The sequence below is a fragment of the Aptenodytes patagonicus genome, chromosome 17, assembly GCF_965638725.1.
Source record: "Aptenodytes patagonicus chromosome 17, bAptPat1.pri.cur, whole genome shotgun sequence".
Classification (NCBI taxonomy): Eukaryota; Metazoa; Chordata; class Aves; order Sphenisciformes; family Spheniscidae; genus Aptenodytes; species Aptenodytes patagonicus.
Genome location: NC_134965.1, coordinates 5,501,003 through 5,512,098, shown reverse-complemented (window position 1 = coordinate 5,512,098; position 11,096 = coordinate 5,501,003). Strand labels below are relative to the sequence as shown.

Sequence of the window (11,096 nt, the reverse complement as noted above, 5' to 3'; positions counted from 1 at the left end):
GTGGTGTCCCTGTAGTGTCCCCGCAGTGTCCCCATGGTGTCCCCGCGGTGTCCCTGCAGTGTCCCCGCGGTGTCCCCATGGTGTCCCCGTGGTGTCCCTGCAGTGTCCCCGTGGTGTCCCTGTAGTGTCCCCGCAGTGTCCCCATGGTGTCCCCGCGGTGTCCCTGCAGCGGCCGGGCGCAAATGCCAAGGACCAGCGGTGTCTGCCGGCACGGCCCTGAGCCCCGGCTTTGGGTGCCGGGCGAGAGCTCGAGCCGAGGCGGGTCTCACAGGAGGGGTCCCCCGTCCCCCCTCCTGTATTTATGGCACCAGGCCCCCCAGAAATGCCACCCGTCCCTCTGGGGGTGCTGCAGCTGGGGGGTGCAGTGCTTTAAAGGAAAAAAAAAAAAAAAAAGGTAAAAAAAAAAGCAAGCAAAAGGTGGGGTTTTGGGGTGCAGGGCAGGGGGGAGCGGCCGGTGCTGGGCCGGGGGCTGCGGCCCCCCCAGGTTCGTGGGGGGAGCGGGGGGCAGCAGGGACCCGGTGTGGGTCCGGTCCTTAATTGCCGACCCAGGCCGGGTGCTGGGCTGAGCACCCCGGGGGCCGCAGCGCCCTGGGGCCGCGGCCGGTGCCCGGGGCTGAGCGGGGGTGCCGGCGGGGGCCAGGGCACGGCGGGGTGTCCCCGGCCCCAGGGGGACCCCGCCCGCCCCGCTCCGGGGCGACTCCGCCTCGGCCCCGCCCACGCCCGCCCAGCCTCCACCCCTTGGCCGACTGCCGATATAATCACCCAATCGCCGACGGGGAAGGGCTTCCGACCACGCCCCTTTCCCCGCCCCGCTCGCTGATTGGCGGCCGGCGCCGCCGGCCCGCACATGGGCGCGGGGCTGGGTGACCGCGGGTTCGAGGCTCGGCTCGGCTCGGCTCGGCTCAGCTCAGCTCAGCTCAGCTCAGCTCAGCCGCCCGCCATGGCCCGGCGGAGCGCGCTCTCCATCCGCATCGTGGAGGGCAGGAACCTGCCCGCCAAGGACATGTGAGTGCCCCCGGGGAGCCGGGAGGGCTTCTGGGAGGGGGGAGGTATCCCCGGGAGGGAGCCCCCCTCCCCCAGGAGTGCTGTGGGGTGTCCCGCAACAGGTCCCCGTGCTTTGGGGACACCCCCCAGGGTGGCTTTGGCGTGTCCCCCCCCCTGCTTTGGAGGCTCACCCAGCGTGGCTTGGGGTCCTCCCAGGCGGTACCTGTGCTTTGGGGGTTCCCCCCAGGGTGGCTTTGGGGGCCCCTTGCATTGGGGGTTCCCTCCAGGATGGCTTTGGGTGCCCCCAGTAGCTCTCGGTGCTTTGGGGGCTCCCTCAGGAGTGCTTTGATGTCCCCCCCTGCTTGGGGCCACCCCCTGGGATGGCTTTGAGGTTGCCTCCCAGGAGCACCCAGTGTTGTGGGGTGCCCCCAGCAGTGCCTCCACTTTGTGGGGCTCCCCCTGTGCTGCCATGGGGCAGGGCTGCCCCCACCATGCACCCTCCACCTGCAGCTGGCCCTGGAGCTGGGCCCTTTGCAGGGACCCCCAGACATGCAGTGGGACCCCCGGTACAGCCGTCCCCCCAAAGGAGCGGGGAGGAGCCCCGGTGCTCTGGCCCCTGTCACCGTCCCGTTCCCAGCCCCGGCTCAAGCCCAACCTGGCTGCGGTTCAGGGGGCCCCAAAGCGGCCCCTTGGGTCGGGCTTTCCCTCCTTGGCAGCCCCCCGAGGGCTGCCCACGTGTCCCGGCGTTATCCTCATCGCTCTGATCCTTATGGGGTGGCACGTGGGGACGGTGTTGGGGTGGGGCGGGGGGATGGCATCAGGGTGGCCCCCAGCCGCGGAGGCAGCGGGAGGCTGTTGAGGAGCGCTTGGCAGCCGGGCAGGGTCAGGGCTGCTGGAAGACCAGCAAAGATCCCTGCAGCCGTCATGGAAAAAGAGGATAAACACGGAAAGAAACATGACTTTTTTTTTTTTTCTTTTTTGTTTTTTTAAATCCCATGTGTCGGGGCCTGATTTTTAAATCCCTTGGCATAACTCCCTGCCGGGAGCTGGGACCCGCGCGAGTAGGCTCTGGCATTTAGGAGCTCTGGTTTTTAGGAGAGCGTGTTGCAGAAAGCTGCTGTGCGATAACACCTTGAGTGGAGCTTTCCGGACCGGTGGCTTTGGGACGTGGCTTTGGGCAGGGAGAGCGGCCGCTCCGATGGGAAGGGAAACCCGAGCGCCGGATCCGGCACGCTCGCTTGCCGCTGCCTGACCTTGGCCGCGTCTGGCCGCCGTCCCCCTCCCCTGCGGACGGGGGCTTATGAGATCCGGTTCCTCTGCTCCGCCTTGGGATCGCTGGGATCTGCCTTTGGGATCGCTGCCGGTTTCCCAGAGGGAAATCCATCTGCGGGGTGTCAGCGCCGGCCCCGGGCGTGTTTGCAGGTCAGACCCTGCTTGCAAACACCCATGGGTGACGGGGCACCCCCGAACCCCCGTGGGGCCCCCCAGCTCCTGCAGGATTCAGCACAGGGAGTCGCAGGAGCAGGATGTGACCGATGTTGCTGTGGTTTGTGACCCCCCCCCCCGCCCCGGTGCCACCCTGCTCCAAGGAGCCACGCCACCGGCAGCCCCCTCCTCTCCCCCCACAGCAGCAGTGTGATTTCCCCGGGGCTTAGCCCAGGCCACCGCTGTGCCTGTGGGTCTCCCACCTCCTCCCGGTGCAGAAGAGCTGCTGTTTGGTTTTGCCTTCCAAGCCAGCGCCCGCCCAGCGCGGGGCTTGGCACCGTGCAGCCACGAAACCATGAAACTGCCCATAAAGAGGCAGGAAACCCGCTCCTGCTTTTGCCCTCCGGCACGTCACTGCCGAACGCCGGGGACAGAACCTGGGCAGGAGGAAAAGCCACAGCAGCTCCGGCTCGGCCCTGGGTGGGCTCTGCCCCCGTCCCCCCCCCCCCGGCCAGGACACAGCGGGAGCATGAGCCCCCTCCCAGCTGAGTGCTGCAAAATCCTTCCCTGCATCTTCATTGCAGGAAAGCAAGGAAAACGATCTGCTTTATTTTATTTTATTGCCCCCCCCTCCCTGGGCTGGGCAAGGCGGCACTGCTGTCTGTGCCAGTGAATATTTAATTACAAAACACAATGCCTCAGCCCCCAGTGCTGCCTGCTGGGACAGATTGCTGCGGGGCGCATGCATGTTTATTTCCTCCCCCCTCCTAATTTATACTGTGCTATCAATCTTTAAAGCTTCAGTCTTCATTTCCTCTTTTTAAAGCCCAACTTTCCCCTTTCCTACCTCCTTCCCCTACACCGAACCCCCAGCCTGGCCTGCCTGTGGCCGCCCGTGCCGACGTGGAGGGGCCGGGGTGGGTGGCCGGAGCAAGCCATGCTCTGCGTAGGCGTCAGCAGGATGCCCAGTGTCTGCTGGGAGCCTGCAAGCCTTATAAATCTCTTCCCCTGACATCTCCCGGGCACTGGTTCGTGTCTAGGGCCGGCAATGCCGTGCAGACGATGTCATCCGGTGCGGTGCTGGGTTCCCCACCTGCCTTTGCAGCGGGGATTTTTCCCCCACTGATGCGGATCGCGGGCTCCCCAGCAGCTTGGGCACCTCTGCAGCCACTCCTGCAGCCCGTGGAGGACGGATTTTAGCCCCCCTGTGTTTTAATCCCTGGAGCACCCGATGCCCCAGCGCTGCAAGGGCAGCTTCGTGGCACCCTGCGTCCCAGGGGATGTGGAGCAGCCCGCGTGCTCGAAACATCCCCATGTCGGGGACAAGGTTTTCCTGCTGCTGGCATCAGCTCCCGTCTGAAGCCTGTCCCGCGTTGCTGGGCATGGCTCAGGTGGGCAGATGTTCTCTTTCTGCCTGCGTGCTCCCTGCCTGCTTGATGGTTTGCATAAGGCAGGAAATGTCAGCAACAGGCTCCGGTTAATGGCGCTTCATCCACCACTTTCATTAAAGCCCCCTCAGGAGGGCGGCTGGAGATGGGAGCAGGCAGGCAGAAAGCTGCCCTTAGCAACCTGCCAGCACCACGCGTGGCCCGAAATGGTTGGGGGTGCCTCGGGATGGGGATGCCAGCGCGGTGCTTGGGACACGCAGCCCAGAGAAAAACCCTGCAGCCGTGTTTTGCAGGGCAGGGAGCACCCCAAACCCTTTTAATCCCCCCCAGCAGCTGGCGCTCAGCCTTCCTGGTTTTGGGATGGGGAAATCGCTCCGTGCTCAGGATCCCCAAACCCCCACCCATGCGCTTTCCCCTTCTCCGGGACACTCGCAGCTGGCTGACGAAGGCTGCCAGGACCAGCGTTAATGAGTAACCACGCTCAGAGCGGGCTGCTCCGTGCTGGCTGTGTGCGGGACGGGAGCCACAACCTTTCCACCCTCTTGGCCAGCACCCGCATCCTGCCAGCTCCTCTGCTGCTGGCCAGAGCCCCCACCCCTGCCTGCAACCGACTCGCCTCGTTTCTGATGAACTGGGGCAATAAACTGTAAAATGGTGATTTTTTTTTTTTTTTTTTGGCAGCGGCGCATGGGAGCGATGACTCGGGTTGTCCCCGGGGAGGAAGCCCGGTCAGAGCATCGTGGCAGCTGCCAACAGCCCGTGGCCACCGTGGCACGTGCTGCCTACCCTTCGCACCCTCTGCATCACTGGGGGTGTCCCCAGGGATGTCCCCATCCCTACGGAGGTGTCAGGGCTCTGGTTGCACACTGAGGCTGGAGCAGGCTGCCATGGCCCCGCTCCCAGTGCGTGCAACGAGGCTGCGGGTGCCTGGAGCCATTTCGGGGAAAGGGTGGGTTTTGTTTGTTCTTTGCTTTCCTATTTGGAAGAGGAAAGCCACTTTCAGCTGCCAGCGGGATGCAGCGGCCGGACACAGTGAGGGATGTGTTTCCCCCAGCCGGGAGGGAAGCCGGGGTCACCGCGTGCCTGTAGCCATGGCCAAATCCACCCACCACAGCCGCTGGCTTCTGAGGGTGCCTTTGTACCCCCCACAACTGCCCCCCAGCACCCCATAGCCCTGGGGCGTGCCTACAAGGGGCTCATGCGAGGTCCCCTCCTCTGTGAGGGGGTTTGCCAGGGCTGAAGGCTTTGGTCGCCCACGACCATGAGAGCCCCGCGGGGTTGGGGCAGGGGGCCAGCGGGGCGGCCGGCAGTGCTGACGGGGCTGTGCCGTGTCCTTCCAGCACGGGGAGCAGCGACCCGTACTGCATCGTGAAGATCGACGATGAGGCCATCATCAGGTGAGCGGCTCCGTGTCCCCGGCTGGTCCCCAGGCCTGCCAGCACACCGGGCTCCTGGCGGGTTCCTCCATCTTCACTGCTGCAGGCACAATTATTATTATTATTGCTCCCTGCTTTGGGCTGAGCTGCTCCTCCAGACACAGACCGCGATGTCTAACAGCTCATGGCCACCCCCCGCCCTGTAAGCCACCCCCTATGTCTTGCCAGCCCGGAGCCACAAGACAGGACAGGGACCCATCCCCTGCCCCAGCTGAGGGTTCAGAACTGTGGGTGCTGCCCCCCCCCACGTGTCACCGAAAGCTGGGAAGCTCACAGGGCTGGGGAGGTGGGGAGTGCCCCGTCCAGGGAGCCCCGTCACCGGTGCCGTCTGCCCCGCAGGACTGCCACGGTATGGAAGACGCTGTCCCCGTTCTGGGGGGAGGAATACGAGGTGCACCTCCAGCCCACCTTTCACAGCGTCTCCATCTACGTCATGGATGAGGATGCGCTCAGGTATGGGCAGGTCGGCTGCGGGGTGGTGGGGGCTCAGCACGGGGACTCGGAGGTTGGTGGTTTTGGCTGCCTGCATGCTCAACCCCATTGTAGACACCAGAGAATCCACACCTGGTCGTGCTGGCTTGGGCTTTGGGACACAAACGGATGAAGTTATTTCCTGAGGTTATTTTCCAGCTGGCAGCAAAGGGTGGCTGACGTGCTCCATGGGGACAGACACATCGTGGTGGCCCCAGCTCAGGACACCCGGGCGCCCTTTTGCCCCCCCGGAAACGCACGGCAGGGGCCGTCCTGCCTGGGGGCCGGTGGAGCGGACAGGCTCCGATCCCACACCGTGTCCTGCTCCCGGCTTTTGTTTTCCAGCCGTGATGACGTTATCGGGAAGGTCTGCATCACCCGGGACATGCTGGCGGAGCACCCCAAGGGTAGGGGGACGGGTGGCCGGGAGGGTCCCAGTGGGGACCCGTCTCCCACCCCTGCGACGAGCCGGTCCCGAGGGCCACCCCAAGGACCCTGGCCATGAGCCCCCCCCCTGCCCTTTTCCCACAGGCTACAGCGGCTGGGTGAGCCTCAGCGAGGTGGACCCCGACGAGGAGGTGCAGGGGGAGATCCATCTGCGGGTGGAGGCCCTGGGGAGCCAGGGCGGCCGGCGGCTGCGCTGCACCGTGCTGGAGGCCAGGTGAGGAGGGGACACGGGGGCGGCAGGGGGCTGAGTGTGCAGCTGGGATGCGTACGGTGAGTCCTGGCTGCTCCGTGACTCAGTTTCCCCACTGTATCAGGGTCTTCTCAGTTATCCTCCCTTGGGTGCAGAGCGTCCTCCCTACCATCCAGCAGCTGATGGGGGTCCTGGGGCAGGGTCCGCCTCATCTGCTGGTCTTTAGGGGGTGCATCTCGAGGTGCTGGGGAACCAAGGAGGGGAGTGGGTGCCGTGGGTGCCCGTAGGTATTTTGGGAGGATACTGGCAAATTGCCCCTCTTCTCGGCAGGGATTTGGCTAGGAAGGACCGGAACGGCGCCTCCGACCCCTTCGTCCGCTTGCGCTACAACGGGAAGGCGCAGGAGAGCACCGTGAGTACGACTTCAGTTTATCGTGATTCCCAAACTGCCGGCGGTGCAGGTGGAATCATCCCACTGGGAAGCCCGGACCTCGGCCAGGAGCCATCCCTGTCCCCCGGTGGCATCCCCAGCTTGGCGTCCCCGGGGGGGGGGGGTGTGTGTCGGATCCACCCGGCGAGGGGGGGGGTGAAGCCGTTGCCTTTGCAGGTGGTCAAGAAATCCTGCTACCCCCGCTGGAACGAGACCTTCGAGTTCGAGCTGGCCGAGCCCGCCGGGGAGAAGCTGTGCGTGGAGGTGTGGGACTGGGACCTTGTCGGCAGGAACGACTTCCTGGGCAAGGTGAGCCCCCAGACCCCGTCACCGCTGCCGGGGGGCCTGCCCGCCTGCCCCCCCTTGCCCTGCCCGCCCCCCCCATCTTCCCCTCCCAGGTGGTGTTCAGCGTCCAGGGGCTGGAGGCGGCCGGGCAGGAGGAGGGCTGGTTCAGGCTGCGGCCGGACAAGTCCAAGCCGAGGGAGGACGAGTGAGTCTCAGCACGGGGGTGTTGGGGTGTGCCGGGGTGGTCCCGGTGCCCGCAGGGGCGTTGGGGAGGAGGTTATTCCTGGGAAGCAGCATCCCTTTGGAGGGGCAGCTCCTGGAAATGCCCTTGTCTGGGAGAGGGGCGGCAAGTGCAGGGCAGCCCCACCTGCCTGCCCGAGCTTTCCCGGGCTGTCGGGCCACCTCCTGCTTGGTGAGGTATTTCTCCATCCCTCCATCCACTCACCCACCCTGTGCTCCTGCAGGTGCCGAGGCAGCCTGGGCTCGCTGCAGCTGCAGGTGAGGCTGCGGGACGAGACGGTGCTGCCCTCCCACTGCTACCAGCCCCTGGTCCAGCTCCTGTGCCAGGAGGTTAAGTCGGGGCGCCAGGTGAGGGGTCCATGCAAAGCCCTCCCGGGGCACCCACCTTCCTCCCGCTGTCTGCCGGGGCATGCGTCTCCCTCGGGCCATCACGTCGTGGTGCCTCTCCCCACCAGGATGGCCAAGTGCACCTGGTCACGCTCCTGGATGAAACCACCACGGCCGAATGCCGGCAGGAGGTCGCCGTCAACTTGGTCAAACTCTTCCTGGGCCAAGGGCTGGTCAAGGAGTTCCTGGACCTGCTCTTCGAGCTGGAGCTGGCCAAGCCCTGTAAGGCTGGTGCGGGGAGCGGAGCCGGAGGCTTCCAACCACCTCCTGGGGCTGCAAAACCTCCGGGACCTTGCGCGGTGATTTTTTTTTTTTTTGGGGGTGACGGTTGAGGTTCAGCCATCACGCTGTGCTCCGGGTGGGAACCTGTTGGGTTCATCCCGAGCAACTCACGGGCTGAGGTTGGCTGAGGCTGGTGGAGGAGCAGGTGGTTTGAGGTTAGGAAATCCCCGTAACTCCCATGGAAATGGCTGGGGTGGAGGGCACAGCCCCTGTAAATGCCCCCCATGATTGCAGCTGCCCGGTGGGTGAGCTGTGGCCGTCCCCCAGGCCACGGACCCTCTCCTGTTTTGCAGGCGAGCCCAACACTTTGTTCCGGAGCAACTCCCTGGCCTCGAAGTCGATGGAGTCCTTCCTCAAGGTGCCACTCCACCCGAAACCTGCTCTTCCCAGGTCACCCTGGCTCTGGGCTGTTTCCCACTGGGGCCGGTTCCCGGGGGGAGGAACTGGGAGGGCTGGTGGGGCCGTGTCTTCCCCTGGGGCTGGGAGGTTGGAGAAGATCCCCTGGGTGACCCTTATTGGGGAGTCCGGGGGTGTCGGGTGCCAAACCTGTGGCTGTGCCCCCCATCGCCATCCCCTGCGCGGTCCCTCGGCAGGTGACGGGGTTGCCGTACCTGCATGCCGTCCTGGGACCCACCATCACCCGCGTGTTCGAGGAGAAGAAGTATGTGGAGCTGGACCCCGGCAAGGTGGAGATCAAGGACGTCGGGTAAGGGGCGCGTGGGGCGGCAGGGGGGGGGGGGTGCCCCGGCCGTGGGGCTGACGGTGCCGGTGCCTGCAGGTGCTCGGGGCTGCACCGGGTGCAGACGGAGGGTGAGGTGATCGAGCAGGGCCGCCAGCACCTCCAGTCCTACCTGGGCGAGCTGCTGGACGCCATCGTCAAGTCAGCCCCGGCATGTCCCCCCGTCATCCGCGCCACTTTCCGGCAGCTCTTCCGGCGCGTCGGGGAGCGCTTCCCCCAGCACCAGGTCGGGCTGCGGTGGGGGATGGACCGGGAGTCAAACGGGGACGTCCCCAGGGGACAGGGTGCACTAGGTGCAGTCCCCCGCTTTGGTCGATGGGGTCCCCTCCTGGGCATGGGGACAGCCCCCCAGGGATGGGGCGCAGGGGGGGACAGTGGGGCCATGCTGCACCCGAACAGCAACCCTGGTGCTGAAAGCCAGCCCCCGCGTCCCTGGTGCATGGACGTATGCAGTGCCCGGGGATGTCCCGCGTTGGGACAGGCCCTCACACGTCTCCCCCCGCCTCGGTCGGCCGCAGCACACCAAGTTCGTGGCCGTCACCAGCTTCCTCTGCCTCCGCTTCTTCTCGCCGGCCATCATGACCCCCAAGCTCTTCCACCTGCGGGAGACGCACGCCGACGCGCGCACCGGCCGCACGCTGCTGCTCCTGGCCAAGGTGGGACGAGGGGGACATAGGGGGGAGGGGGGGGGGCTGGTGTCACGCAGGTGGGGTTTTCTGGGTGCCTGGCTGCTTCCCACTGGGGAGGGCTGCGTCCGCCGCCGGTGACGCCACTATCCCCGGGGGTCTCCAGGCCGTCCAGATGGTGGGCAACATGGAGCCGGCGGCCGGGCGGGCCAAGGAGGCCTGGCTGGCCCCGCTGCTGCCCGCCCTGCAGCAGGGCATTGCCCAGATGAAGGACTTCATCGCCCGGCTGGTGGGGACGGAGGAAGAGGAGGAGGAAGGTGAGGGGTGGCCGCTGGGCCCCCCCACCGCAGTGGTGAAGGAGGGGCCGCTCTTTGTCCACAAGACGCGGGGCAAGGGGCCGCTGCTCGCCGCCACCGCCAAGAAGCTCCACTTCTGCCTCACCGGGGAGGCCCTCAGCTTCGGCAAGAGCCCCGGCGCCGAGGTAGGGGGGTGCCGGGGGGCGGTGAGGGTGATGGCGGGGTGGGTGGCACTGAGCCCCTGTGTCATGTCCCGTCCCGTCCCGTCCCCCCTCAGCGTAGCGGTGCCATCGCCCTGGCCGACATCCTCGCTGCCGAGAAGGTGGAGGAGAAGAGCTTTGGGAGCTCCCACGTCATGCAGGTGGTCTACGTGGGCGCGGGCGGGCGGCAGGAGACAGCCTACCTCCAGTGCAAGGTGGGACGGGGACGGGGACAGGGACGGGACACGCAGCCCCCGAGGGGTGTCACAGCCCCCTCACCACCCCCCCGCAGTGCGTCAACGAGCTGAACCAGTGGCTGTCGGCCCTGCGCAAGGTGTGCGTCAACAACCCCCGCGTGCTCCGCGCCTACCACCCCGGCATCTTCCGCGGGGACAAGTGGAGCTGCTGCCACCAGAGGGAGAGGACAGGTACGGGGTAGGGCGCCCAGGACCCCCGCGGGGGTGCTGGTGGGGTCCCCCCCCATGTCGTGAGCTCGCTGATCCCCCAGGGCTGGGGTGCGACCGGACCCGGCACGGCGTCACCCTGCAGGACTGGAGCGACCCCCTGGACCCCGCAGCAGAGGCGCAGCGCCTCTTCCACCACCTCCAGGGCCTCCGAGGGACCCTCAGGTGAGCCTCCGCCCCGGGGGGGACCCCCCCTGCACCCCCAGCTCCTGCCAAGGGCCCGTCCCTCTCCTCCTCTCTCCAGGGAAAAGTACTGGGAGCTGCTGGAGCCGGAGGACGCCCGAAATGGCCCCCGGGGTGAAGGTAGGTTTGGGGTGGGGGGGGGATTTTGGGGACCCCAGTGGGGATGCTCTGGCTGGGACATGTCCCCGGGGGGGGGGGGGGGGGGGGGGCTGTGGTAGTTGTGGGGTGCTGTCCTTGGGGTGTGCGGGGTCTCACTGCTGCTCCCACCCTGCGCAGGTGCCCCCCTGCCCGAGGGGCTGAGCCGGCTCTTCGGGGTGCTGGGGGACCTGGAGGGCTGCCACCGCCTGGCGCAGCCCCCCGTCCCCCCGACCCCCGCCCTGCTGCAGCTGCAGACATGAGGGGCCCAGTGGCCCCCCCCCCCCCCCCCCCCCCGCCCAGGGGTTGGGGTCCCCACGGCTCGGGGACCGCGGCGGCGGCAATAAAGGCACTTTGTACCCCGCAGCCCTGTCCTGTCCTGTCCTGTCCTGTCCGTCTCTGGTGGGGACGCTGCTGGCCACCGGGCCAGGCACTGGTGGCGCTGGGGGGGGGGAAACAGCACTGGGTGGGGGACTGGCCAAAGCTCT

At 66.8% G+C, this 11,096-nt stretch overlaps 1 protein-coding gene across 3 annotated transcripts; it reads left to right on the top strand.

Annotated features, from left to right (window-relative positions):
• The first annotated feature begins 893 nt into the window (after nucleotides 1-893).
• LOC143168368 (ras GTPase-activating protein 4-like) lies at nucleotides 894-10,871 on the top strand. 3 transcript variants are annotated; one of them, XM_076354747.1, is made up of 20 exons: nucleotides 894-1,005; nucleotides 5,138-5,194; nucleotides 5,573-5,686; nucleotides 6,050-6,111; nucleotides 6,236-6,365; nucleotides 6,672-6,753; nucleotides 6,949-7,080; nucleotides 7,170-7,261; nucleotides 7,521-7,644; nucleotides 7,752-7,905; nucleotides 8,259-8,323; nucleotides 8,559-8,671; nucleotides 8,744-8,930; nucleotides 9,223-9,360; nucleotides 9,497-9,811; nucleotides 9,904-10,041; nucleotides 10,119-10,254; nucleotides 10,335-10,455; nucleotides 10,535-10,593; nucleotides 10,750-10,871. In XM_076354747.1, the coding sequence occupies exons 1-20, from the start codon at nucleotides 941-943 to the stop codon at nucleotides 10,869-10,871; spliced, it is 2,406 nt and encodes an 801-aa protein (XP_076210862.1). In that variant the 5' UTR covers nucleotides 894-940. The 3 variants fall into 3 exon arrangements, with proteins under 3 accessions (XP_076210862.1, XP_076210861.1, XP_076210863.1); XM_076354746.1 differs by lacking the exon at nucleotides 894-1,005 and adding an exon at nucleotides 4,603-4,746; XM_076354748.1 differs by lacking the exon at nucleotides 894-1,005 and adding an exon at nucleotides 4,603-4,746 and having other exon boundaries at nucleotides 10,376-10,455; nucleotides 10,750-10,798.
• The last annotated feature ends 225 nt before the right edge of the window (nucleotides 10,872-11,096 follow it).

Bases quoted from the DNA above. Each gene is read 5' to 3' on its own strand.
- LOC143168368 (XM_076354746.1), top strand. From the start codon at position 4,622: ATGTCCCCATCCCTACGGAGGTGTCAGGGCTCTGGTTGCACACTGAGG. The intron at 4,747-5,137 runs GTGGGTTTTGTT...GTGTCCTTCCAG, and splicing joins GGAGCCATTTCGGGGAAAGG to CACGGGGAGCAGCGACCCGT. The intron at 6,366-6,671 runs GTGAGGAGGGGA...TCTTCTCGGCAG, and splicing joins TGCACCGTGCTGGAGGCCAG to GGATTTGGCTAGGAAGGACC.